This window comes from Eretmochelys imbricata, chromosome 15, assembly GCF_965152235.1.
Source record: "Eretmochelys imbricata isolate rEreImb1 chromosome 15, rEreImb1.hap1, whole genome shotgun sequence".
Lineage (NCBI taxonomy): Eukaryota > Metazoa > Chordata > Testudines > Cheloniidae > Eretmochelys > Eretmochelys imbricata.
In genome coordinates this window covers 26669992-26696632 of record NC_135586.1, presented here as the reverse complement: position 1 = coordinate 26696632, position 26641 = coordinate 26669992, and the positions used below count along the sequence as shown (strand labels likewise).

Sequence of the window (26641 nt, the reverse complement as noted above, 5' to 3'; positions counted from 1 at the left end):
GCTGGCTGGGATTGCCTCCCTGCTCCAGGCACTGCAGCCTCTGGGGTCCCAGCACCACTCAGGTCTGGCCCAGCCGTCATGATGACGAGAGTCTGAGTAGGCCAAATTTGAGTGAGTGGCACTGCAACTCCATGAGCCAGGTCACAACTCCACTCTCACAAATTTGGTCCAGTCAGGGGGCCGGGGCCAAACCTGAGTGGCGGTGAAACACCTGGAGTGGAGAGCCAAGCCCAGCCAGCCCCACAACACAGGAACTGCCACTGTGGGGTGAGTGCTGGGCAGGACTCAACCCCCCTCAGGGGTAGGATCTGACTGAAACCACCCCAGGGCCTCCACCCCCAGTCTATTTGCTGGGGCGCAACAAGCCATAAACATTTGCAAAGGAGTCCCTGAGCCCAACAAGGTTGAGAACCACTGATCTAGCATGAGACTTGAAACCTTTAACCTACTGTATTGTTTTCACCATCTTGATACAAGAAGATGTGTCCATAACTAATCACATATGGTGGAAAGAACACATCTGTCATCAGAAAAAATCCGTATGTCATTTGATGCACATATGATTTTTGTAACCTCAGTATGTTGGCTATTCGTTATACTTTTTGTAATACTAAGCATGAGCAGCACATCAAGACAGTTTTTGAATGCTTTCAAAAATATAATAATTTTTGAGCTATAAAAGAATAACAAAGCAAATTCAATTCCAGTCATATACCAGCTTGTTGCATCTCATTTCATTCACAATTGAAATAGAGCTACAGCTGAAGTCAAATGATTCATTTTGTGTTTACAGCTGGTAATTGTATAAAGTACTTTGAAACTTTAAAAAGTTGTTATAAATTAACCAAGCTCGAAATTGATCAGTACTTTGAAGTTATTACATCATTTCAAAATGTTGGCTTAATGCTTCCTGTCCTAAAACTGTCAAGAAATTACTTCAGTAGTTAAAAATTTTGGCATTCAATGAGGTTGTGTTATTGATAGGAAATGAAAGAATACACTATGAGTGGTAAACTACAAACATATATGGATCAAAATACTTGTGTATTGAGACTTCAATCACTCAAATGGTCTAGAGACACTATTGTACTTGAGCTGGTTTAGGAAGTGTGAATGCAGTGTCTGTTTCAGAGTAACAGCCGTGTTAGTCTGTATTCGCAAAAAGAAAAGGAGTCCTTGTGGCACCTTAGAGACTAACCAATTTATTTGAGCATGAGCTTTCGTGAGCTGTAGCTCACGAAAGCTCATGCTCAAATAAATTGGTTAGTCTCTAAGGTGCCACAAGGACTCCTTTTCTTTTTGCAGTGTCTGTGATCACTATAACTGGCTGATGGAAAATGCTGTTAGAGTTAACTTAAAAAAAAAAAAGTTGTGAACTATTCTTTTTTTTTCTCTTGTGATGACTTTCAAATTTGTTCAGCTTATAAGTGAAACAGTTTTTTTTTCTAACTACTACATTGCAAGCTCCACTTGTGATATAAAATCAAGCTGAGTTCTTTCTCCCCCTTATGTTGTTGCTATTACTGATGATATCCTAGTTTTTTTGTTTTGTTTTTTGGGTTTTTTTTGGACAGGGCCGTTCAAGTGCTCCAGCTGGTTTATTAAATCAGGGTTTTTCAGTAGAACTGGCTTGGATATGTGGTCTGCCTAATGTTGGCTGGTCCACTATAGCCCTACTCTGCTGCATAGCACAGCAGCTTACAGTTGCTAAGCAGCTGCAGATTCTTCTTTACCTTAGCTACCAATCAGCTGTTCAGTGGAAGAAACATCAGTTCCCTTTGATCCATTAAGAAGCGTAAGCAACATGAAAACATGAGCAGTGGCCATGGCAAAATTGTTCCTTTTCTGGCTGGCTGGTAGGGCCCCTGGCAAAAATGCTTAAGGATGAGAGATGAAGGTAAACTTTATGGAGCAGAGGAAGGAGGTGCTGAGGAAAGAGAGACATTGATGGCAGGGGTGAGGGAGAACTAGCATATGTGCACAATGTAGATTACAAAGAGAGCATATCTTACACAGAGCAAGGGAACACAGTCGGGAAAAGAAATATGAGAGAGGTCAAGAGCGCAACTCAGAAGGGAAAGAAACAGGAGAGAGAACAGGTTTCAGAGTTGCAGCCATGTTAGTCTGTATCCGCAAAAAGAATAGGAGTAAAATTTATTAGTCTCTAAGGTGCCACAAGTACTCCTGTTCTTTTTGAGGAGAGAGAACAGTATACATAGGAGCAAGAAATAAGGCAGGAACTTAAAAGGCCTGCAAATGATGGGACAGAAAATACAGGAAGAGGAAAACAGAGCTTATTTGACCTGCACCCTGTGTAGACACTTATCCCAGTGAAAAGTGGGTGAAAAATGCTATCACATTAGAATGGTACCTTGCATTTATGCATATTTCTTAATCCTACGTGCATTTTTAACCCATGCCTTTTACATTTTTTAAAATGTATTAAGCCTTTGCCTCTTATTTAGAATTGACCTTCCCATGTTCTGTTTTTTTAAATTAAATAACCCTAATCACATTCTATCATTATTCTAATATATTTTCTTAAAATTAGTGTTAACCCTTTAATTTATTGTATTTTTGACCCAAGCCTATTTCCAAATATTTTTATTTATTTTAACCCTTGAAGACTACTTTCAGATTGCAAGACAGCTCTAATCCCCAAACTCAAGTAAGCTCTCTCCACGCCTCCAGAGAGCTGTGACCTGCTCATTTTCTCCACTCCCTCCTGAGAGGAGTCGGTGATTATGAACCACTTTACTTCCCAACACCTTCCCTGCTGGTGAAGTCTTTCCTTTTCTCTGAGTGCAACTCCTCTCTCAACTGATTAATAATGTGCTGAGGTAAGACTAGGGGCTACTGGGGTTGGAGCAGGTTCCTGGGACAGGGAAAATATTACATAAGAACGGCCATACTGGGTCAGACCAAAGGTCCATCTAGCCCAGTGTCCTGTCTTCTGGCAGTGGCCAATGCCAGGTGCCCCAGAAGGAATGAACAGAACAGGTAATCATCAAGTGATCCATCCCCTGTCGCCCATTCCCAGCTTCTGGCAAACAGAGGTTAGGAATACCATCCCTGCCCATCCTGGCCAATAGCCATTGATGAACCTATCCTCCATGAACTTACCTAGTTCTTTTTTTGAACCCGGTTATAGTCTTGGCCTTCACAACATCCTCTGGCAAGGAGTTCCACACGTTGACTGTACGTTGTGGGGGGACGGGACTTCTTTTTGTTTGTTTTTAAAACTGCTGCCTATTAATTTCATCTGGTGACCCCTAGTTATTGTGTTATGAGAAGGAGTAAATAACACTTCCTTTATTTATTTTTTCTCCACACAAGTCATGATTTTATAGACCTCTATCATATCCCCCCTTAGTGGTCTCTTTTTCTAAGGTGAAAAGTCCCAGTCTCATTAATCTCTCCTCATATGGAAGCCATTCCATACCCCTAATAATTTTTGTTTCCCTTTTCTGAACCTTTTCCAATTCCAGTATATATTCTTTGAGATGGAGCAAACACATCTGCACACAGCATTGCCTGTGCTTCTCCCATTCCAGGTCTCTTTCTCCTGAGAGGACTCTGTAAACCAGCCTCCTGAGGGAGATGCTCTCAAGGACCAGGTACTGGACTGCAGGAGGGGGCTGGTGCCACAAAGGACTGGGGGAATCTGTCTGTAGTGCCCAAAAATTAATCGTCTATCTGACAGGTGTTCAGTTATCCATATTAAATAAGCTGATGATTTGAGCCCTATAAATAGCTGCTTTCTAGGTGGGAGACAATCTGTGGTTTACAAACCAGATCTGTCCCATCTACATAAGAGTTGCTGAATGTTCCCTGCCTGGTTTTGCTGAGTTGTGCTTCTAGTTTGGCTGTCAGTTCCATTTTCCTGCCACAGACAGTTGTCCAGTTTTCCTTTTTTTAGCCCTTTGAACATTATGGTAGCATTTGGATGGTTTATATGCATAGTTTGCCTTCGTGTTTTGCACTCGGTTAGTGCATGAGCCACTTTGAGCCAAATTAAACAGGAACTCTGTTTCCAAGACATGGAAAAGCAGATAGGGTATTTTCTCATTGAAATTTCCTTTTTCCACATTACTTAATAGTCTAGAAAATTGTTTTAGCAGCTCTTTCTGCTGAAAAGAATTGAACAGTGTATTATTTCCTAATTGGCCAAGTAACAATTTAATAATGTTATGATTTGGGCTAAACCTTATTTAAGCTAGTGGGTGTAACAGCCACCTTTCATTCTGGATAAAGTGTAAAAAAGCAATTGAGCTCCTTTATGGAACCAGACAGCTGAAATAATAGGAGTACTATCCAAACATAGGCACAAGGTAGGGCTTGAGTAGAAGCTAAACAATGTGGCCCAAGAGGTTTCCCTGGGGACAGATATAGCAAAGGCAGTGGGTAGGGCAGAGACTGATGAAGATGGCTGTGAGAGAAGCAGAGAGACACACCACAGAAACAGACACAGAGAAGGAGCTGAAAGCCAAGGAGACAGCAGAATGAGCTCTAGGAGCATGGCCCCGAGAAAAAGCCTAGAGAACCTTTTGGCTGAGGGATGACTGAATGAGGCTTACTTGTGGCACCTTAGAGACTAACAAATTTATTTGAGCATAAGTTTTCGTGAGCTACAGCTCACTTCATCGGATGCATGCAGTGGAAAATACAGTGGGGAGATTTTATATACAAAGAGAACATGAAACAATGGGTGTTACCATACACACTGTAACAAGAGTGATCAGGTAAGGTGAGCTATTAACAGCAGGAGAGCGGGGGCGGGGGGAAACCTTATGTAGTGATGATCAAGGTGGGCCATTTCCAGCAGTTGACAAGAATGTGTGAGGAACAGTTGGGTGTGTGGGGGAGGAATAAACTTGGGGAAATGTGTATGGCAACACCCGTTGTTTCATGTTCTCTGTGTATATAAAATCTGTATTTTCCACTGAATGCATCCGATGAAGTGAGCTGTAGCTCACGAAAGCTTATGCTTAAATAAATTTGTTAGTCTCTAAGTTGCCACAAGTACTCCTTTTCTTTTTGTGGATACAGACTAACATGGCTGCTACTCTGAAACCTGAACGAGGCTTGGAACTCTGAGCAAGGAAACTCTCTTCTGTTTGATTCCTACTGTGCTGAAGGAAACAAGACTTTGACCATTCTTTGTAAATAAATAGGATTGCATTTAAAAAAAAAAGCCTTTCTCCATCATCCGTTTCTTTTCCTACCTGAAACAACCTGCAGGACCCTGGAAATTAGCTAACCACTTGGGACAAACAGAGGTAACAGTAACTTGTACTGATAGTGTCTTGCACTTACATAGTGCCTTTTGTGAACTGCTCTACAAACATTACGATTCACAGTATCCCATTGACTTATTTTTATATGAATTTTACAGGTAGCACAAAAGTTAAATGACTTAACCAGATTCACGTATGCCTCGTTTATACAAATCTGCGCTTTTACTGGTGTAGCTTTGCTATACCAGTACAAAGCACAGGTTTGCCATTATAGCTGCCTCCACACTAGGAATGCTTTGCTGGAATAGTATCCTGATATTCCAGTATCAGTAAGTGTTTGGTGTAGACACAGCCTAGGAGGTTTTTGCTAATTTAGTTATGCTGGTTGGTATAACTATCTTGGCAAAATTTTCCTAGTGTAGACAAGGCCATAGAGTGGCGGTGATGCCGACAAAAAAAATTAACAATGCTCCTGTGCAGAGACCACAGCCTACCATGCTGACGAATACTAACTATCTCATTGTTTACTCCTATTCCCCCTTCTGTCTATATATGCATCTATGTCTCTTCTGTTATATTAGATTGTAAGCTGTTTGGGACAGGGACTGTCTCTTTGTTCTGTGTTTTTACAGCACCTTGCACAATGGGATCCTGGTCCATGACGAGGTCGCCTGGGTGCTATGGTCATACAAATAATAACAGAGCGGGGAAATGAATTCAGTATCCAAACTTCTGCTCCCTCACTCTAAACACTAGCTCACATTTCCTGTATGGCATCTGGTAAAGATGTTAAATATAATACACTATTATCTTTCCTAAACAGGCTTCCTCCCTAAAATTAAGGTGAAAATATAGTCTACCTCGATGAGAGAACATTCCATGTGGTAATACAGAAACTAGTTTGCTTTGCCACTCATTGGCAGAAAGCATATCAACTTGTCATTTCTCTTGAAGTACAGGATTTGAGGGAAACATTAAGGAACTGTTAAGTTCTTAAGTGTTGCTTAATTACTGAGTCATCAGTGTAGCACAATATTAATATATTCCATGATTAGATTTTTTTTTAAGACAATGGAAAAAATCTGTAAAGCGAAAATTGTAGTCCTGAGGCAGGGGCTTCAGGATTAAATTAGTAATTCAAATTAAAACAAGTTGAGCTATTTACTGGATCAGATTTTTTTTTTCAATTGTAAGATTATATGAGTCAAACTATATGTTTTTAGAATCTTGTTACACAGAAGAAGAAAATTCTGCCTCAGGACTGGTTGAAAAGAATCTTGTGACAGCTTACTAAATTTCTGTTTACCTTCTTAGCACCAGATTTCATTACTGTTGAACTATCAGATTTCAGTGGGGTTCTGCACTGAGACAGGACTATGCCTGAGTGCATCACAACACAGGGTATTGACGTGTATGAGAATTATATGTTTTTGTGTGTGATAGTATCACACACCATGCTCTAAAATATATTTTAATCACATTATTAAAAAGTTGTGCCTGAATATAAAAAAATCACTATTTGGCATCTAATTTCTGGGATAGAATGCTTCCAGTTTCCTCTGCCTTGGTTTGATACCGGCAACATTTATAAGATGAATTTCAAGTGCTGCAGGGTGTGGGATTTGCAGGTTGCTCATGTTAATTTCAACCTAAATTCTCTGTCCTGGGCCTTCAGAGTAAAGTGGATACAAATACATATTTTTTTATTTAAATTTGTCTTTATTTAAATGTATTTTTATTTTTAAATATAAACCTGCTTAAAGTTAAATTTGAAATTGACAACCTATGTTAAGGTCTAAATTTACTGTAATCTATTAAAATAAAATTTTAAAAATAATCTGCATCAATGACCCCTCTTTGAATTTTAGGATGTTACTTTTTAAATTATATATAGAATTAGGGGGAAACATCTTGAACTTTTGAGATCAACTCAAGCTTTATAAATGTCACAATATCATGTATCGCATTAAGTATCTACCTGTCTATTACTTTCAGTCTTTAGGATGGAGAGAATGCTGCTATTTACATTTTTCCAAATGTAAGTTATTTCAGTTTCTTTTGCCCAGAAAATATTTTGCCGTAATTACTTTTCTTTTCAGTTTAACTAGCAGGTGGAGAGAGAGAGTTAAGCACTAAACTTCTGAAAATCTCACTAGGCACTTATCTGGATCTTTAGGTACATATCCATGGTGACAGTAAACAATCCATCAGTTCACTATTTACTGTTCATTCTTCCATTGTTTTGCATTTAAAACTGATTTATTAAACATGTTTTGATAAACTTACTTTTTTCTTGATATAATCCAACACATTTAAGGTAGTTTTGTTTAATAAAAACATTTTTAAAATGCCGTTTTTGTATGTTTTAATCAAATTTCTATTTCTGTCCAAATGCAGCTTGATACAAATAGAAAGTAAAAAATTATCTAATAAGAAATGAATCATTCACCATTCTCTAATATAAAGTAAAAATTAAGAATCTGAAGAAGTGTATGTTAAGCTACATAATTACTTACGTATATATGTATAGATATAGTGCTGTCCTTGTTAGAGAAAAAAAAAAAAAACAACCCACCAAATTTGGTGCATAGGCTATTAAAGGTGTTTTAATTATTATACTAACCAATGAAAGGGGTTTTTTATTTATAAAATAAAAAGTACAGATGCAAAATAAGATTAAATTCAGTTATTTAAATCAGAGTTTTCTGTTTACTGATCTGATTTTTAAATCACTTATTAACATCAATCCTCCCCTTTAAAAGTGTATTTACCCTCTGAATTTAGGCAAGCCCTGCTAGCTCAGTGTTTGAAAGCACAAGATCTTTCATACAACAGCAAAATGCAGTGTCTGACAAATCAGACCTGCAAACTTTGAATTAAAAAAAAAAAGAGGAAGAAAACTGCAATCACTTCTGTAGCTTTTTATTTTTTGAAACTTAATACTAATAACTAGTAGGGTTTTTTTGTTGATGTATTTTAATTTTTTTAGTGATTTCAGTACTGGTGAAAAGTATGGGATTGACAGCTCTTGACCACTGAGTTCTCTTATTGACCCGCGGTAAAAAAATATCCTTGGCACTGGCATTACAAATTTCCTCACAGGGTCCTCCTAATCATTTGCTTCAACCTTAACATGATGTGCTTTCACTACCTCTAGGGGGCAGAGGAGTTCAATCTTTATGCCCCTTCAATTCCTGTCCTCTGCTGAAACTGTCAATTAGTGCTAATTGTAATGAGGACAAGCAATCACTGAATACTGCTCTAAGACCACCAAACTCATCTCTCATTAGGTACCCAAGATTATATAAATACTCTCAGTAGCTACCAGTCTGGGATAGATTTGAACTGGCAACCCATAGGTGAAAGGTTCTGTATCCCAATGCAAAGAACCAAATATCTTTTTAAAGCAAAAATCTACTCCTTATTGCCTTTTTATATTAATTATAACAGAATTTTTAAGTGCAATCCCAGCATCCCCTCCCCAATTAGAATGTCAATATACAAAATTTCTCTATCTTCTGCCATTGTTTTCATTTCACATTATCTACCTAAAAAAAAAAATATGCTGATTTTTCTTTCCAAGAAAAACAAAATAATTCAGGTGGATTGCTGTGTAGTAATATCTGCTTAACTGATTGACTTTTAAAATGAGAGGCAACATAGTCCAGTGACCAGGACACCTAGGTTCTGTTTCTTCCATTTACATGCTGTGAGAGGCCCACTCTCTCTCTGCCTCTATTTCTTCTTACACCCTTTGTCTGTCTTGTCAGGTTAGCCTGTAAGCTCTTTGGGGGCGAGACTATCTCTTAGGATGTGTGTGTATCTAAGAGAATGGGGGCCTGATCTCCGTTGGAATTTCTAGAAACTACTGAAATACAAATAAATAATTAAGAGTAGCATAAGTGCAGACACAAAAACAGTTGCAGCAGGTACAGCTGCTGCCTGGTGGGGAGGAGGGGGAGATGAGACCCATCTGGAGCTACTTCTCCAGTTCCAGCTCAACCTGGACCCAAAGCAAAAAGAGTTGCAACTGGGAGCTTTGGAACATGCAGACACTGATGATGTCATCACACTCTCTCTTCTCAGTTTTTACTCTGGACAGTCTCTCCCCTGTGCTGATTGGCTATGTGCTCCAACTTCCCCTGCCTCCTTCCTCAGTGTTCTTTCTATTTGCTTTGCTCCATCTCCCCTCCACTACCTCTAATGTCTCCTCTTCCTTCCTTTGGGTTTTTGTTTAGCTAATTCCTCCTAGTAAAACCCCACCCAGAAACCACCAACCAGCCAACGCTTTGGAACTAACATGTTATTTGAAAACCATCACATTTCTTCTTCTGCCTGTATGTTATATTCCTTTTGTCTTGTCTATTTAAGATTGTAAGCTCTTCAAGGCAGAGACTGTCTCATACTCTGTATGTACATTCCCTACTTCAATGGGATCTCTAGCCACTATAGTAATACAAATAATAATATGTAAGCAGAGTTAGGATGAGCTCTACCCTGACATTTGGTGGCGAGTCATGGTGGGTTGTGGAAAGAACTTCAGGGGCTGATCTCATTTGCATAGGCACACCCACCCTGCCTAGATGCTCACTTTGGCTGCTGTAGGAGCCCCAGTTTCTCTGTTATTGGGGCAGGAATAAACTGTTATTATCCTGATTATGTGAATCAAGGACAGTGGAACTGTACTTGGCCTTTTGTTATGATGGAGGGACTCGCCATCAACTAAGCAGCACTCGCTAGTCATGGGTTCCAAAACCCAGTGAAAGGAGAGAGGCTGGGAACAGGTATTAATACTTAGTGGTATGGGCCCCCTGGTGAGGGCCTTACATGCTAATTACACTTCCTCCTCTCTCCACTGTGGAATATCAGAGCTAATTTTGATTCCATTAGGAGTCTAGTTACAGGTTGCTGAGCTGAATTCACTTTGGGCTAATGGTGCACCAGCACTGAGGCTCCCCTACTACAAGCTGAAATCACAAAAGAGCTAAACTCACTAAGAGCTTAAATCACTGAGTTGTGTTAAGTAGTGCGGGAGCCTGAAGATATATTGTGGAGCAGAGCAGTTTGTGGGACGGCTAGCAGAGCGGAGCCCCATGGAGAGGTGGGACAATCAGCTTTGGACCATATAAGGTGCCCCTTAGCCTCTTCCCCCCATCTCCACCCAGGTTGGGAGGTAAAACTCTGCAGATAAACTTTTGAACTCTGGGGCTGCCCTGACCAGGGACAGAGATTTTTGGGTTGTTGGACTTTTGGGACTTTGGGTAATTTTGGGTTGATGGACTCAAGAACCAAAGGGAAAGGACACGCCCCAATTTGCTTGGGGTGGGTTTTTTGCTCATGGGTTGTGTTATGAATCCTGTTGGTGGTGTTTCCCCAACATAATGCCACATTGTTTCTCTCTGTTATTAAAAGGCTTTTTGCTACACTCAGACTCTGTGCTTGCCAGAGGGGAAGTATTGCCTCTTGGAGGTGCCCAGTGGGGATGGTATATATTTGTCCCAGGTCACTGGGGGGCTCGAGCCGGTTTTGCATTGTGTTATTGGAATGGAACCCCTAGATACTGAACCCAGCCCTTGTTGCTGCCAACTCTGATGGGCAGAAGGGTTACAAATATAATTGGAATATTTTGAAAAAAGAAATAAGGTCCTGAGTTTTCAAAGACTTATGTACATGTTTCACTTTAAGCATCTGAGTCATTCTATTGACTTCAATTGGACTACTTGTTCTTATCTTTAAGAATATGCGTAAGTCTTTTGGGGCCTAAAATTATATGTGCTCACCAAAGAAAAACTATTCGATATATTCAATAATAAAAGTTTTAAAGGTTTATTCTAGAAATAAAACTTAAGTGTTTATTGTCTTCTCGCTTTGATTAAAGTATAAACTGATGACTGTACAGCAGATGGCATTTGTTGACTGTTATATTTTACCATAAATTATATAAAAGACAAGCATGCTACCTTGCTTGTTAGTTAAAGAGACAGATTTTCCCTTAGAAATCATATTGTAAGTCATACTTATTAATTAATGTACATCTACAGAGGTACAGCTTTAAATGGCTGGGAACTTTAAGCATTAACATGGCTTTCAAAGTTCCTACAAATAGAAAAGCAGTATTTCTTAAAGGGAATGCTTTGTGTGTTAATATATTTACTGTTCCAAAAACACCCATCTAAGTTCTTTTATAGAGTACCCACCAACATGCTATCTGAAATCTTAATATAAGTTTTTAAAATGTTTACATACTAGCAGCTAACCAATGAATTAGAAGGGAAGTGTGGTAAATGGAGATGGGGGAGAAGTAAGGAATTCTTCAGAGGGAGAACACTGGACAAATAAGGATCAAAACTAAGTCATATGTCAAGATTCTTGTTGATAGGTTCCAGCATGGTTTCCCTGGAAGTGTGGACAATGTTTTTTTCTTTTTCTCCTGATAACCAAATCACATTAGACAGTTCCCTTCCACTAAGTAGACAATGGCATAATTTTATGACACCGTTACCAGGCCAAAAATCTTTGTCCACCTTGGTTAAAGAACCCCTCTTCTAATATTAATTTTTAAATATGGCTATATCTAGCATTTTGCCTGCAGTGTAAACAGGACCCCAATTTAATGTACAGTCTATTTCATTTGTATTTTGTGGCAAACATAAACCTCAAGTATCAATTAATAAAGTGGTGAGCAGTGCACATTTAATTTGATAACTGATATTGGTGGTAACAAAAATGCAATATAGACAAAACATTCACATACCACTATCAGCAGATTCTTGATTTTGCCAGAGTCACTGCAAGTCTTTATATTCTTAGTGCTTCACAGTCTGTAGTGGGTATGAGTTAAGCTGTAATGTACTGGTGCTAGACTTGTTATATCTGTAATAAATAAATAAATGGGATGAACACTTTCAGGTTTAAAAAATCATATTTGCAATTTGTTAATAAAGGGCCAGGACCTGCTTCCACTGAAGCTAATGGCAAAACTTCCACTTAGAATCAGACTCATAATACAGGTGTGTGCATTTATCACAACTAGGAAAAATACTTAGTATTTGTATACTACTTTATATGTGCAAAACATTGTACAAACATTAATTTAAAATAATGAAGGTAACCAAAATATTGAACTGTTCCATTTTTCAAATGTCAGGTTGACTATCTATTACTTTAAAATACTATATCTATCTATATGATGTTTAGAATAGACTAAATTGCTCTCTTGTATTAATTTGAGTCCTCAATCTAAAATGCTTCCCCTAACACAAAGTATAAAGAGGAAGTTTAGACATATTTTTTGTAAACAATCAAATCCTACCTTGAATTAGTTATTGAATTAAAACTCTACGAATTACAGTAATTCATTCAAGGGACATGAAGAAACATACTTATGGGTTATAACATATCTATTGATTTTGAGATGGGTATAAGGGCCTGATCCAGCAGAGTGCTGAGCCATTCCTGGGCAGTGCTAAATGCCCTCAACTGAAGTCCTTACAAGTTGAGTCATCTTGCAGGATCAGACCTTAAAAGTATATTTAAGTCTGAAATGTTCATAAGGTTTTATATTATCTTTTGACAGATGTATATACTCTAAATGCTCATGTTACATTTTCTCCAAAATAAAACGTTAACATCAAATAAGAGTGAACTCGGATGCCTATTGTCTTTAAAATTTGATTTTACAGCTCCTACCTGGGTACTTGTATGCCCCCACCCCCCGTAATATCACCTCCTTTTTCTATTCAGTTCTCTGTATATAAACCAGTGTCTTCCTTGAAACATCACTGACTCCAAGGGCATGAGACAATTCACTGATAGTGAAAGTGGTTTTTGCATGCAGTCTCGAAGGCCATCTAGTGACACAACTATGCAGGAAGAAATGTCAGACCCCATGTGAACTGCAATTTAAAAAAACCCAAGTAAAATTGGGGAATGATAAATTCAACAGTTCCATTGGTGGATGGTTACCCCTTACACAAGTAATATTTCAGAAAGTTTTAGGGGTGAGCCAAATTTCCCAAGGAATTTAAATTTGGATACTAAATGGGAGAAGAGTTGAGACACTCTTCACTGAAGAGGGAGCAAGTGGTTCATCTGTGCTAGGTATAGGACTTAGTCCCTACAGAGAATGGGGTGCAATTTTGATCTCAATTACCACATTGTAAATGCAGTGTAACTCCAGTGAAATGCAAGATCAGAGCCACATTTGTCATCTTACCCCTTTGGTTCTTACCTTTAAACAGATGTATGTGCATAAACATTTAGAGGGTTTGGTCTATGTAACTGAAATAAACACAATATTAGAGCTGAATTTGATGACAGTAAGGTTAATATTGTACCAATAACACAATATTGTCTGAACACAGTTGACGTTTCCTAATTTAAGACTAGGACACCTAAGACTAGGACACCTAAGATGCATTAGAAATTAATTAAGTGAGCCACATGAATTTCTGGTGAAATACTGAAGTAATCTGGAGTTTCACTGAGGATTAACTTGACTCAGTACATTACCTTCATTGTCCTAACAGCTATTCTTTTCACCTGTGATACTGCGTCACTTGCACCCTGAAGAGGAGTACCTGGTGTGTCAGATATAAACATTTTTGGCTGCTTTTATTTCTGGAGAGAGTAAAAACCATGTTGCTCCTCCAACAAGTGTTTCCTGCAGCTGCCAGAGATTTTAAACAAATAAAATACATGTTTAAAGCCCAAGGAAATGCTCTTGAGAAAAGATGAGGATGCCAGAATAGTTACGGGGAGGGCAGGGCTTAGGAACAGTGCAGTAAAGCTCCTGTAAAGGGATGGATATCTGACAGGGGGCTTTTCAATTCCCCAGGGGCTTCTGGGTGTAAGAAGTACCTATGTACAAGGCTGTCTTGCGCTGGAAGTTCCTGTATAAATGGGCAAAAAGAAAAGGAGTACTTGTGGCACCTTAGAGACTAACAAATTTATTTGAGCACAAGCATCCAATGAAGTGAGCTGTAGCTCACGAAAGCTTATGCTCAAATAAATTTGTTAGTTTCTAAGGTGCCACAAGTACTCCTTTTCTTTTTGTGGATACAGACTTACACCTGCTACTCTGAAACCTGTATAAATGGAGTTGATTTCATGGCAATGTGAGGGGTCTGCATGAAGGTTTCCAGATAGAAGTCCATACGGGGGGTGGGGGTGTGACTTAATGCACTTTCCGGTGTGTGTAAGAGGTCTCAGTGCCCATGGGACCACTCCTGTGTGTATAGGAGCGTGGTGTCTCAGTTCCCTAGGGCCCCTGGATGTGTGTGTGTGTGGGGGGTGTCTCAGTTCCCTAGGGCCCCTGTGTGTGGGGGTGTGTGTGTGTCTCAGTTTCCTACGGCCCCTGCGTGTGTGTGTGGGGGGGGTGTCTCGGTTTCCTAGGGCCCCTGGGTGTGTAGAGGGGTCTCAGTGCCCAGGAGCCCCTGTGTGTATAGGGGCGTGGTGTCTCAGTTCCCTAGGGCCCCTGGATGTGTGTGTGTGGGGGGGTGTCTCAGTTTCCTAGGGCCCCTGGATGTGTGTGTGTGTGGGGGTGTCTCAGTTCCTAGGGCCCCTGGATGTGTGTGTGTCTCTCAGTTCCCTAGGGCCCCTGGATGTGTGTGTGTGGGGGGGTGTCTCAGTTTCCTAGGGCCCCTGGATGTGTGTGTGTGGGGGAGTGTCTCAGTTCCTAGGGCCCCTGGATGTGTGTGTGTCTCTCAGTTCCCTAGGGCCCCTGGATGTGTGTGTGTGGGGGGGTGTCTCAGTTTCCTAGGGCCCCTGGATGTGTGTGTGGGGGTCTGAGTTCCCTAGGGCCCCTGGATGTGTGTGGGGGGGTCTGAGTTCCCTAGGGCCCCTGGATGTGTGTGTGTGGGGGGGTGGTCTGAGTTCCCTAGGGCCCCTGGATGTGTGTGTGTCTCTCAGTTCCCTAGGGCCCCTGGATGTGTGTGTGTGGGGGGGTGTCTCAGTTCCCTAGGGCCCCTGGATGTGTGTGTGTGGGGGGGTGTCTCAGTTTCCTAGGGCCCCTGGATGTGTGTGTGGGGGTCTGAGTTCCCTAGGGCCCCTGGATGTGTGTGTGTGGGGAGGTGTCTCAGTTCCTAGGGCCCCTGGATGTGTGTGTGTCTCTCAGTTCCCTAGGGCCCCTGGATGTGTGTGTGGGGGGGTCTCGGTGCCCACGGGGCCCCTGGGTGGGTGTGGGTGTGAGGGGGGGTGTCGGTGTCTGCCCTGAAGGCTCCGGTAGCGAAGTCCGCCGATGGGGCGTGTGAGGCGCAGCGGGAGCCGGGCCGACGGGCAATGGCGCCACCTCGGGGCGGGGTCCCGGTCTGCGTGTGCGGGACACCACCAGGGAGCGGAGCCGGGGCGGCTGGTGCCGGCGGCTCGAGCCGAGCGCGTTCCCCTCAGCCAATCCCCGGCGCAGCCGGAGCTGGGCTGCTCGGCCCCTTCCCCGCCCACCTCCGCCCGGAGCCGCGACCCCCGGCCGCAGAGGGAGCCGAGCTGACAGGGATGCCGCGTGCTCCCGCGGGGCTGCCGCTGCTCTAGAGGCGGCTCCACCCCCACCCCGCCGCACATGGCGGTGCCGAACGGGTCCGTCCCCGGCGGGGGGCCCGGGGCCCCCAAGGCGAGCGAGAGCCCGCCCGCCCCCTCCGGGAAGAAGGAGCTGAAGATCGTGATCGTGGGGGATGGAGGCTGCGGGAAAACGTCTCTGCTCATGGTGTACGCGAAGGGCGCCTTCCCGGAGGTGCGTGCCGGGGCCTGACCCCCCCACATCCTGCCCCTCCCTGAGGAGCCCCAGCCTGTCAGCCCCTCGCGGGAACAGCCCTCCCGCCCCAGCAGGGGGCAGCCCGCCGGCATCTCCGGGAGCCCCCCCCCGCTGCACCCCGCGACAAGGGGGGCTCTGCCCGCCTCCCCCCCCCGGGATTGCCCCAAAGGGGACGCGACTAGCCCTCCCCTGAGCAGCCGGGCCCCCCAGGGGCTCATTTGCTGAGCTCTTGCCCGGAGCCCAGAGAGACGGGGGGAAATTCACGTCCTCAAAGAAGTTTCCCGCTGGCCAGAGCGACAGCAGGCGCCGGGGCACGCTGGGCTCCGCGCTGGGCAAGGCAGAGAGGTGCCTGCTGCTGTCACTCACACCAGGCTGGGAAGGTTTGGGTTGGGGTGAAGGGGGTTTCCAGGAAGGGGGGTGGGGGCTTTCTGGAGGCTGTTAAACTCATCGCTAAACCAAGTCGCGGCAGGATGTGCAGGCGACGGGTTTGTACCTGCCCTGAGAGGAGTAACTGCCAGGCGGTGGCTGAGCTCGTCTTAGTAAATTTGAGAGTTGGGGTTTAGACACTTCTCTTGCAGTCACTTTTGTGCCTTCAGTTTTTTTAAAGTTCAAGAATGATTTTTCCTCCAAGCGTTTGTAACCAGCCTTATTTTCAGAGAAGTCTCTGTATTGAAACCTGTAATGTGAAGATTTGGTTGGGGCTTTCTGGTAACACAAAAGGGTGAGGAGGGAGAATACCAGATATCTGGCTCAGAAAACAGAGCTGTACCTAGAATATTGGTGGCAAGGTTCAAATAAAGCTTGAAACCTGTAACAGCCGAATCATTCCTTTCTCTTTGTATAATGGTATTTCAGAGAATTAAAACTTGTTAGAGTATATATGGGAACATAACCTCCAGGAGATGTCAGTGCTGTTTCTAATCCCTTTGCTCTTTGCCTTGTGAAAGTGGACAAGTCATTTTAACCTGTCTGCTTCACTTTCCCCATCAGTAAAATGGGGATAATATTTGTCTACCAGAGTTCCTGTAAGGCTTAATTAATTCATGCTTATAAAGTGCTTTGAGATCCCTGGAGGGAAGGGATTACTGAACTGCAAAATAGTATTATTATCATTTAACTAGAATTGTATTTCCTTTTTTTGACAGAAATATGCACCTTCTGTATTTGAGAAGTATACCACCAGTATTACTGTTGGCAATAAAGAAGTAATTCTGAATTTGTATGACACTGCAGGTAAATCACTTTAAACAAAATCTTGCTTATTTGAAAAATAAATAAGTAAACCAGCACAGCCAATTTTCCTGCAGCATCTGATAATGGATTACAGAGGAAGACTAGCCTTAGGCAAGTAGAAAGCCAGCTGAAAGTTTTTTGTGGTATTAATAGCAATACAGCAGATCAAGTTTTGTACGACAGAAATGATTTAGTTGATTATGCTTTTTTATTTGATATATCAACTATTCTTTAATATTTCAGACATTTGAGGGGATGTTATTTATGTGACTCCTTTTACCAGCAAAATACTAAAGATTCACCAAACTAGATTGTTCTTGCGCACTTTTGGATATACAGCAGGCTGATCTTGGAAAGATTGTAAAACCAAGCATATTTTCTTTTTGTTTTCTGTTAACGTATTTTTATAGGTTGTGTTAGAGTTAAAACTAAAAGAGGTCAAAACACACAGAACCCTTAAAGAATAAAACAACTTCTATTATCAATTTAGTCATGCCTATGTGACTGCCAGGGAGAAGAAGTCCTAGTCCTAATGAATTTACAGTTTTAGTCATGGGTTTGTTCTTAATAGTGAAGACTATTAAGAAAGTCACCAAATAGCATGCATATCTTGAAGGTATTAAAAATCAAGTGCCCAGAAGCAAAATGTAATGTAATCAACCAGGAAAATACTTTAATCTCCCACCATGTGTGATCAAAACAGTAAAAGGGATTTTTAAAAAGCCTGTTAGTGTTCAAAATAGAAAGCCCACAATGCTAAATGTATGTTAGAACATTGACAGTTTTTATGGTTTCTTCCCAGGGATGAATGGAATGTTTTGTGTTCAACTTTGTTCATTATAGTTTTTATAGCAGTGACTCTCAATTGTCCAACTGTGTTCCAAAAGAGAATTAAGATACACTGTGTCAAATTCTGCTCTGTTACACCAGTTTGAACCAGGAGCAATTCTATTTGGTAAATAATGAAGAGGACAGGTCACTGATTTAGAGTGATCTGGATTGCTTGGTAAACTGGGCGCAAGCAAACAATATCTGTTTTAATATAGCTAAATGTAAACGTTTACATCTAGGAACAAAGAATGCAGGCCACACTTACATGATAGGAGACTCTATCCTGGGAAGCAGTGACTCTGAAAAAGATTTTGGTGTCATGGGAAATAAATCTAGTGACCACAAGCTTCCAGTGTGTCCAAAATATGTCCAGTGCGTCCAAAATATGACCCTGTGGCCAAAAGAGCTAATGCAGTTCTGGTGTGCATAAACAGGTGAATCTCAAGTAGTACTAGAGAGGTTATTTTACCTCTGTATTTGGTGCTGGTGCATCCGCTGCTGGAATACTGTGTCCTGTTCTGGTGTCCACAATTCAAGAAGGATGTTGATAAATTGGAGAGGGTTAAGAGAAGAGCCACGAAAATGATTAAAAGATTAGAAAACATGCCTTATAGTGATAGTCTCAAGGAGCTCAATCTATTTAATTTAACAAAGAGAAGGTTAAGGGGTGACCTGGTTATGGTCTATAAGTATCTATGTGGGCAACAAATACTTAATAATGGGCTCTTTAATCTAGCAAAGAACTGTATAACATGATACTGGCTGGAAGTTGAATCTAGACAAATTCAGAGTGGAAAGAAGGCATACATTTTTAAAGGTGAGAGTAATTAACCACTGGAACAATTTACCAAGGGTTGTAGTAGGTTCACCACCGCTGACAATTTTAAAATCAGGATTGGATGTTTTTCTAAAAGGTATGCTTTAGGAATTATTCTGGGGACGTTCTATGGCCTGTATTATACTTGAAGTTAGCCTGTGTGATCCAGTGTCCCTTCTAGTTGTGGAATCTATAAATCTATGATGGCAGTGCCGTTACTCCAAATTTACATCCGTTTAACTTAGAGCTGAATTTGGCCGATTAATCCATTTTTAAATTTTTATATAAAAAAAATATAGTTGGCCTTTTAAATCCATTGTAGGACATCAGAGTAATCATCTTTCAGCACTATTTTTTATATTAAGTGATCTTTGTGGTGAACCTTTTGTCCAGTACAGTAGACTCTTGATTACCCAAAATTTCCTAATAAATTGCCAATATGTCTCCCTATTTTTTTTTTAAACACTTGCTCTTGAATCAATGATACAGATAATCTGGATCCTACCATAAATTATTTGGGGGGGGGGTTTAAGTTCAGGAAAGAATGGTGTGAAATCTACGATGCATAACCAATAGCTGGAACTTGTTAATGTAGAATTTTGGGGTGCAAATACTGTGTCGCTTATTTTTTGTAAACTTGCTGGGTCATATTGACTGGCCTCTGTCAGTGCAGGGTTTTATCTATTAGACAGTTTTCTAGTGCTTTGTCAAGTCTAATTTTAAATGACTCAGTGATGTGCTTCCCACCACTTGTCTTGTGAGACCATTCCAGTTTCTTATGGACTATGTGGCGATGCCCACAATACACTGTGGTTAAAACTATGATTGAAACTGTGCTAGCAACAATCATAGGTCCCAATCCTCTACTGGGATCTGCTTGTGTGGATCCGTATCCCGATATGGAGTCCCATTAAAGTCAATGGGACCTTGTTAGGTGGTTTGAGTCCACACTAGCAGATCTCAGTGTTGGACAGGGTTCATGCTGTAAAGAATAGGTCCTCTTAAACTCATCTTTTTCTGAAGTTGGTAGTTTACTCAGAGTAAAAGTTTATAATATGAGTATGTCTTCTAAGGTCCAAACCTGCTCCAATGGGCTAAACTCCCATTGACGACTTTGGTTGCAGGATTAGGGCCAAGAATTATGTGTTCTTTCTTGTAAATCTTAATGGTGCAGTACTAGAAGTGGGCTTAAGAGAGCATTTAACTGGAACAGAAAACTATCAAAGGATGGGGTTTGTCCTTCTGCTACATAAATGCTGAGGTATTCATTTTCAGGACACGAGATGTTGTTACAGGATCAATGTTCCATTACAATGACTTTATTTTTATCATGCGACTTAGGTATATTAAATCACTTTGTCAGATGCATGTTGATGCACTAATGTGGCAGTTATGTATGGTAGCATTATTGAATTACTGCATTCCCATTGGTCTAGAGAAAAGCCCTAGTGTGTGCTATAGCCTAATAGAGACCAGTTTTGTCATAAAAGTAATTGTCTTGAAAGCACATTATATTGGCTGCAGTTTATTAATAAATTTCTGATTAACTGAAATATTGGGGTTTTGTTTTTAATTTTTTTTTTAAAGAGTAAGTCATGCTGCCATCTGACTAGGTGACTCTGTTTCCATTAACATAATGGCCTACATTTCCAAAAGTGTCTAATGATTTTTGATGCCTCAATTTTTCAGTACCCATCATGAGACACATTATTGCACCTATCACTATAGGGTCCTGGTCTATGACTGGGGCCCCTAGGCACTACCAAACTACAAATAGTACTACTACTAGTAATAATTAATAATAAATAAAGTCCCACATGACATTATCATGAGCAAACTAGGGAAATGTGGTCTAGATGAATTTACTGTAAGGTGGGTGCAAATCTGGTTGAAAGACCCTATTCAAAGACTAGTTATCAATGATTCATCATCATATTGGGGGGGCATATCTAGTGGGATCCTGCAGGAGTCTGTCTTGGGTCCAGTACTATTCAATATTTTCATTATTGACTTGGATAATGGAGTGGAGACCATGCTTATAAAATTTGCAGATGACATAAGCTAGGAGGTGTTGATAGCAGTCTGGAGGACAGCATTGGAATTCAAAATGACCTTGACAAAATGGAGAATAGGTCTGAAATCATCAAGCTGAAATTCAATAAAGACAAGTGCAAAGTATGACACTTTGGAAGAAAAAAATCACATGCACAACTATAAAATGGGGAATAACTAGCTAGGCAGTAATACTGCTGAAAAGATTTGGGGGTCATAGTGGATCACAAACTGAATGAGTCAACAATGTGATGCAGTTGCAAAAAGGGCTAATATTGTTGTGGGGCGTAATAACAGGAGTATTATAAGGTAATAGTCCCAACTACTCAGCGTTGGTGAGGCCTCAGCTGGAGTACTGTGTCCAGTTCTGGGTGCCATACTTTAGAAAAGATGTGGACAAATTGGAGAGAGTCCAGAGGGGAGCAACAAAAACAATAAAAGTTTTAGAAAAGCTGACCTATGAGGAAAGGTTAAAAAAAACTGGGGATATTTAGTCTTGAGAAAAGAAGGCTGAGGGGGGACCTGATAGCAGTCTTTAAATATGCTAAGGACTGTTAAAAGAGGATAGTGATCAATTGTTCTCTATATCCAGAATGGTATTAGCCCAAGAAGTAATCAGCTGAACCTGTAACAAGGGAGATTTAAGTTGGATACAGTTAGAAAGTTTTTCCTAATAAGGATAGTTAGGCACTGGAAGAGGCTTACAAGGGAGGTTATGGAATCCTCATCACTGGAGGTTTTTAAGAACAGGTTGGACAAACACCTGTTAGGGATGGTCTAGGTATTCTAGGTCCAGTCTCAGCACCAGGGAATGGACAAGATGACCTCTCAAGGTCCCTCTCAGCCCTATATTTTTATGATTCAGGGGCCTAATTTTCAAAGGGAAGATGCTCTGTATATCTTCAGCATGTTAAGGTATGTCGAGTGGGGCATCCAAAATCACTGGTCACTTTTGCAGATTTAGTCCAATATATTTTATAATGTCCAGAGCCAATGAAGTTATTCAGTTGTTTCAGATGCTGTGACCGAGGAACCTCTTAGTGCCAACTTTCAAGGGACACACAGGGGCATGAATAGGAACTACAGGAATCTCCTGGGTCTGCTATATACATTCTGGTTCACCAAAGAGTGTCATGTGAAGTCTCAGAAAAAAGCCGGTATTACAGTGGTCATCAGTATCATTGCAAAACACACATATGAATGTTGTGTAAGAAGTTACGTATGTACGCTGAAAAATATGTTCTTAAGAGCTGTGCATAGGGACTGGTCACCAGCAGTGGTGAAAAACAGGTTTTCTGTCAGACAAGATATGTTTATCAAGGTGTCTGTTTTCATGTAAATTATGTGTTGTATCATTCCTAAGGGGCTCCTCTCACTGGTCTGAACCAAATGCTAATGAAGGATTGTGAAAACTTCAAAGGGAGAAAAATAACCAGAGGAAGTAAGGAGTGGGGATAGGGGATGACCCTATTTTGATGTGCACATGAATGGTTAGCTCTAGTATATTTCAGGGACAAACAAGACATCCTGGCATCCTTTGCCTAGGAAGGACAATGAGTTTGCTTGGTGAAAGAGGGGTCACCAGGCTTGGTTGAAAAAACTGGAGAGAACTTTGGGCTAGATAAGCTTCTTTAGACAAGTGGTAAACTTGTTAGTTAAGTTTAGTCTCTAGAAAGTGTGTGTGTGTGTGTGTGTGTGTGTGTAAACTGTTTCCATTATTCTTACTCACTATCACTTGAACTCTGTTCTTTGGTAATAAGCTTATTCTTGTTTTCTCTATAAATGTATCTAAGTGCTGTGGTGTTAAGCAAAATGATCCTGAGCTGAATCTTACAAGCTGGTGTGTACTGTTTCTTTGGGAACAGCAGGCTTGGTAATTCTGTGAGTATTCAGTGGGAAAAGGGCTGAACTCTGCAGGGAACATTTGGAGATTTCCAGGGGTGGTGTGTGCCTATCACAATCCTATAGAGAGAGAGCAAGGCCAACGGAAGCCTGGAATGCAGTGCTCTCATGTTGCCAGAGCCTGGTGGTTTCAAGGAGCTGATCCACAGCACTTCCTCACACCTAGGGAAGGTGGTAGTGAGGTGCCTGGGTGTCCTGGGGAGCATCACAGATGCTTTAGTCAATAGCCGCAGTTAAATTATTTTAGCTACTTATATGGCCATTGTTACAATAGTGTCTGAGTTTCTCACAATTTTTAATGCATTTTTCGTCACAACACCCCTGTGAGGCAGGGAAGTACTTTTAGTTCCTCATCTGTAAAGTGGAGATAAGACACAGAGAGACTAAGGCGTGGATCCTGAAAGATATTTAGGCTCCTAACTTTCATAAATCAATAGAATTGAGGAGCCTAAGTACCTTTGTGGATCTAGGCCAAGTGACTTGCCCAAGGTCACATAGGAATTTGACCTAACCATTGGAGCATGCTTTCTCTCTGATTGCCTCAAAGCCAGCTGGAAAGCCCTTCCAATTACTGACTGAAACTGTTCAATCACCAGATTTGACTAGCAGTAGATTGAATTAATGCCACTTGAGGTTTACATACTCAAATTTATTCATTCTTGTTTTTTTTCCGTACTTAGCTCATATAGCTGTGTCATAAAGAATATCAGTGATAATTAAATTATTCTTCTGATGTCAAACCTGGGGTTGTTCAGAAAATGAGTCCATGAGAAAATGGAAGTGCTGATATATAAAAGGCATGAAGAGTGAATTTTATTAATATTTAAAACATTTGAGGCAAATTTTCGATTTCGTAACTATTTTATGTTCTGTACTAATGGAAAAATCTCTGAAAATGTACTATTACTATATTTTACATTTTTATTGCAATAGAATATAGAGGTCCAAATGAGTTAAAGGCCTCATTGTGTATATAGTTAACATTTTTGTCACCAGGGAAGCAGTTGAAACTTAAAGCTGTGGTTGTCAACTAGTGGATGTTGTCTCATTGCAAAAGCATAGTAAGTGTTATAAAATTAGTATGACTTATCTGAAGGAAAAAGAACATTCTGTTTAAAATGTGATTCCTGTAAAATAAACTTACTAAGGTCATGGAAAATCTTGACCGAAAAGAATCAGATAGTTACAAGTATATGGCATTTATAAGTCCAAGATCCCGCAGATTCTTCTGTTGACAAGAAAATAGCAAAGTCTGAAACCTTAATATTGCAAACTGTAATAGGCTTGTAGTATGAGTTTCTGACCAACTCAGTGAAAAGGAAGATAAACTGAGCAGTTGAAGTAATAATTTTAAACATGTTGGAGCTGTTTCATCCCCCAGTAATCTATTTGAACACAAAACAATTGAAATTGCTTCCTGTGAAACAAAACTTTGAGTCTCTAAGGAAGTTATTACATAAATATTGAGGTAGTTTTGGGCATTTCTCCTTCACTCCTCATGTATAAACAACAGGAGATCTCTGGGGTGAAGGGCTTCAACCAACTGGCTCACCTGACAACAGTGTCAGAGGGGAAACTTCAGCATGGAATACAGAATCAAATCTCTGTTCTTCCAGAAAGTGCTGTTGGGTCTTCAGTATCCACACAGTTCAAACAGGACTTCAGAGTTGTTTAAGGTCTTGTCCAAGACACCCTCACATATTAAAATTTATATAACTCAATGTATTACCTCAGTAGAACGAAGGAATGAGTTGGCTCTTCCATGTGTTAAGCCTGTAGTTTCAAGGACTCTGTATTTCAAACCTGATGTCTAGGTCTCTAAGACATTCCCTCCCACTTTGTGAGGACATGAACAAGGAGACTGGAGAAATATTAAAAATAAAAATGGAGGAGAATTTTCATATTTTTCACAGGTTTAATTCAAGTTAGGGGGGAAAGTTTCATTATATATGATCAGTTTAGCAACAACTGGAAATCATGAACTGGAATAAAAGTGGATAGAATAAGAATTTTTCACAGTAGATCTCTTGTGTTATTGTGTGCTACCTTCTCTATAATCTTCCTTATCAGAAGCATCTCTTGCTGTAGCAGGAAGTTGGTGGTCTGTGTGCTGCAACGCACAAAGAGTTTGCAATATATTGTTTTACCTGCAAATGCATGTTGCATCTGCTTGTTTGATTAAAATACCTCACTGTAAAGTGAGGTAAAGGAATTGAGAGTTAACTCCATTCACTTAGCATGTAAAGAATTACAATTCACTGGTGGTGATGCTTTGTGTTGTAATTCAGGAGATGTGGGTTTAATTTCTGATGCTGGTCTCTCCCTCCACTGCCATCTCAGGAGGATAGGTAATAGAGTGTATTCCACTCCAGAGGGACTCATGGGAGGGGAGATAATGCCTTTTGTCACACAGACTACTCACTGTGGCTGATTAAAAAGTGACATTGACAATCTCTAGCTGGAGTCCTTCTGGTCCTACATCACCACAAAGATGGTTGCCACTAAGATCCAAAACCTTCTGTTGAGGAGTTTAGAAAAGTGTGTGAGAGAATCACTTTCAGGATTCCAAAGGGGACAGAGAGGAAGGGGGCCTGTGACCCAAGAACCCCTTAATGGCAACTGGCAATGGGGTTACAAGAATATCTTGATTCTGGCATATACATTCTAGTTCATCAGAGAATGTAATGTGAGATCTTAAATGAAAAGCAGGGTCACACTGGTCATCAATATCATTGTGAAATATATGTACAGATGCTATGTAAGGAGTTATGTATATATACTGAAAATATGTTTTAAAAGTCTTTATCAAGGCAGAATTGAAAACAGAGCTTCCTCCAGACAGGAGGTAAGAAATGTGTCTGTCTCTGACAGGATGTCAATCAAGCATGATAAGCTAACACAATGGATGCCCATTTACATACGAAGTCAGAAGTTAGCAAGGCGATCTGAAGTCAACAGGGAAGCAGCACACAGGAAAAATAAGTCTTAGGTGGTTATCGTGGCTGTGTACAAAGCCAATGAACTTTGGGGGCATATTTATGAGGCAAAAAAGACACCCCATTATCCTACACCTAGGAAATAAATGGGCAGTCCATTTACATTCATGAACATGGGATCTCAGTCAGCCTTGGTTGAAGATGCCATAAAATATTTTGGGAGTGAGAAACTTAACTGTCAGATGAATGTCGTTTCTAATGAAGTTTAGTGTCTAGAAAGCATGTTATGATTTTGTTTTATATGTAACCATTTGTTTCCGATATCCTTACTCACTATCTCCTGAATCTTTAGTCTTTAATGATAAAAACTTTTTGTTTTGTTTTTCACTCTCAGTATATCTAAATGGTGTCATCATCCGGATGCAATGGTGAAAGCTGTGAAAGGGCAAGTCTTTGATAAGGTTTTGGATTTTTTTGTGTGTGACAGGATGATAAGAATTTGTTGCTTCTGCCATTTTGACAATTCCCATCACTGTGTTTGAGGGCAAGAAGAAAGGCATGTGTAGCTTATTTTTTGGATCTAACTGGATCCAGATTAATTAAGACACCACGATCCAATCTCTCAAAATGTTATTTAATGTAATAGCTTCCTGTCAAACCTGGGGCATTGCAACAGGTTGAAATTCACAATCATCTGATTATTCATTGGCATAAGTTAAGAGATTTTACTCCACTTCCTAGAAGATAGTTGTCCATATTACACAGACCACCACCACAACTGACATTTAATTAGCCCTTTTGTTGTCCATCTCAGTAGGAGGACCAAGGAATGAAAGGGGATTGACTATGAAAGTGGAATCTGCCATCCAGAGCTGGATGAAGCACATTG

General features: G+C 40.7%; 1 protein-coding gene and 1 long non-coding RNA gene across 4 annotated transcripts in view; both read left to right on the top strand.

Moving 5' to 3' along the window:
• Window positions 1-26641, top strand: part of RHOF (ras homolog family member F, filopodia associated) — a 49354-nt gene that overhangs the window by 7643 nt on the left and 15070 nt on the right. For 2 of the 3 annotated variants that reach the window (XM_077834612.1, XM_077834615.1), the window contains one exon: window positions 17127-17214. In XM_077834612.1, coding sequence (XP_077690738.1) covers window positions 17127-17214 — 88 coding nt within the window. Of the gene's footprint in view, window positions 1-15680; window positions 15961-17126; window positions 17215-26641 lie in introns of those variants that run through there. The other variant, XM_077834614.1, reaches the window with a different exon arrangement.
• Window positions 1281-7074, top strand: LOC144275428 (uncharacterized). Its single transcript, XR_013348029.1, has 2 exons — window positions 1281-3617; window positions 5050-7074. It is a non-coding gene; the product is annotated as an uncharacterized LOC144275428 (long non-coding RNA).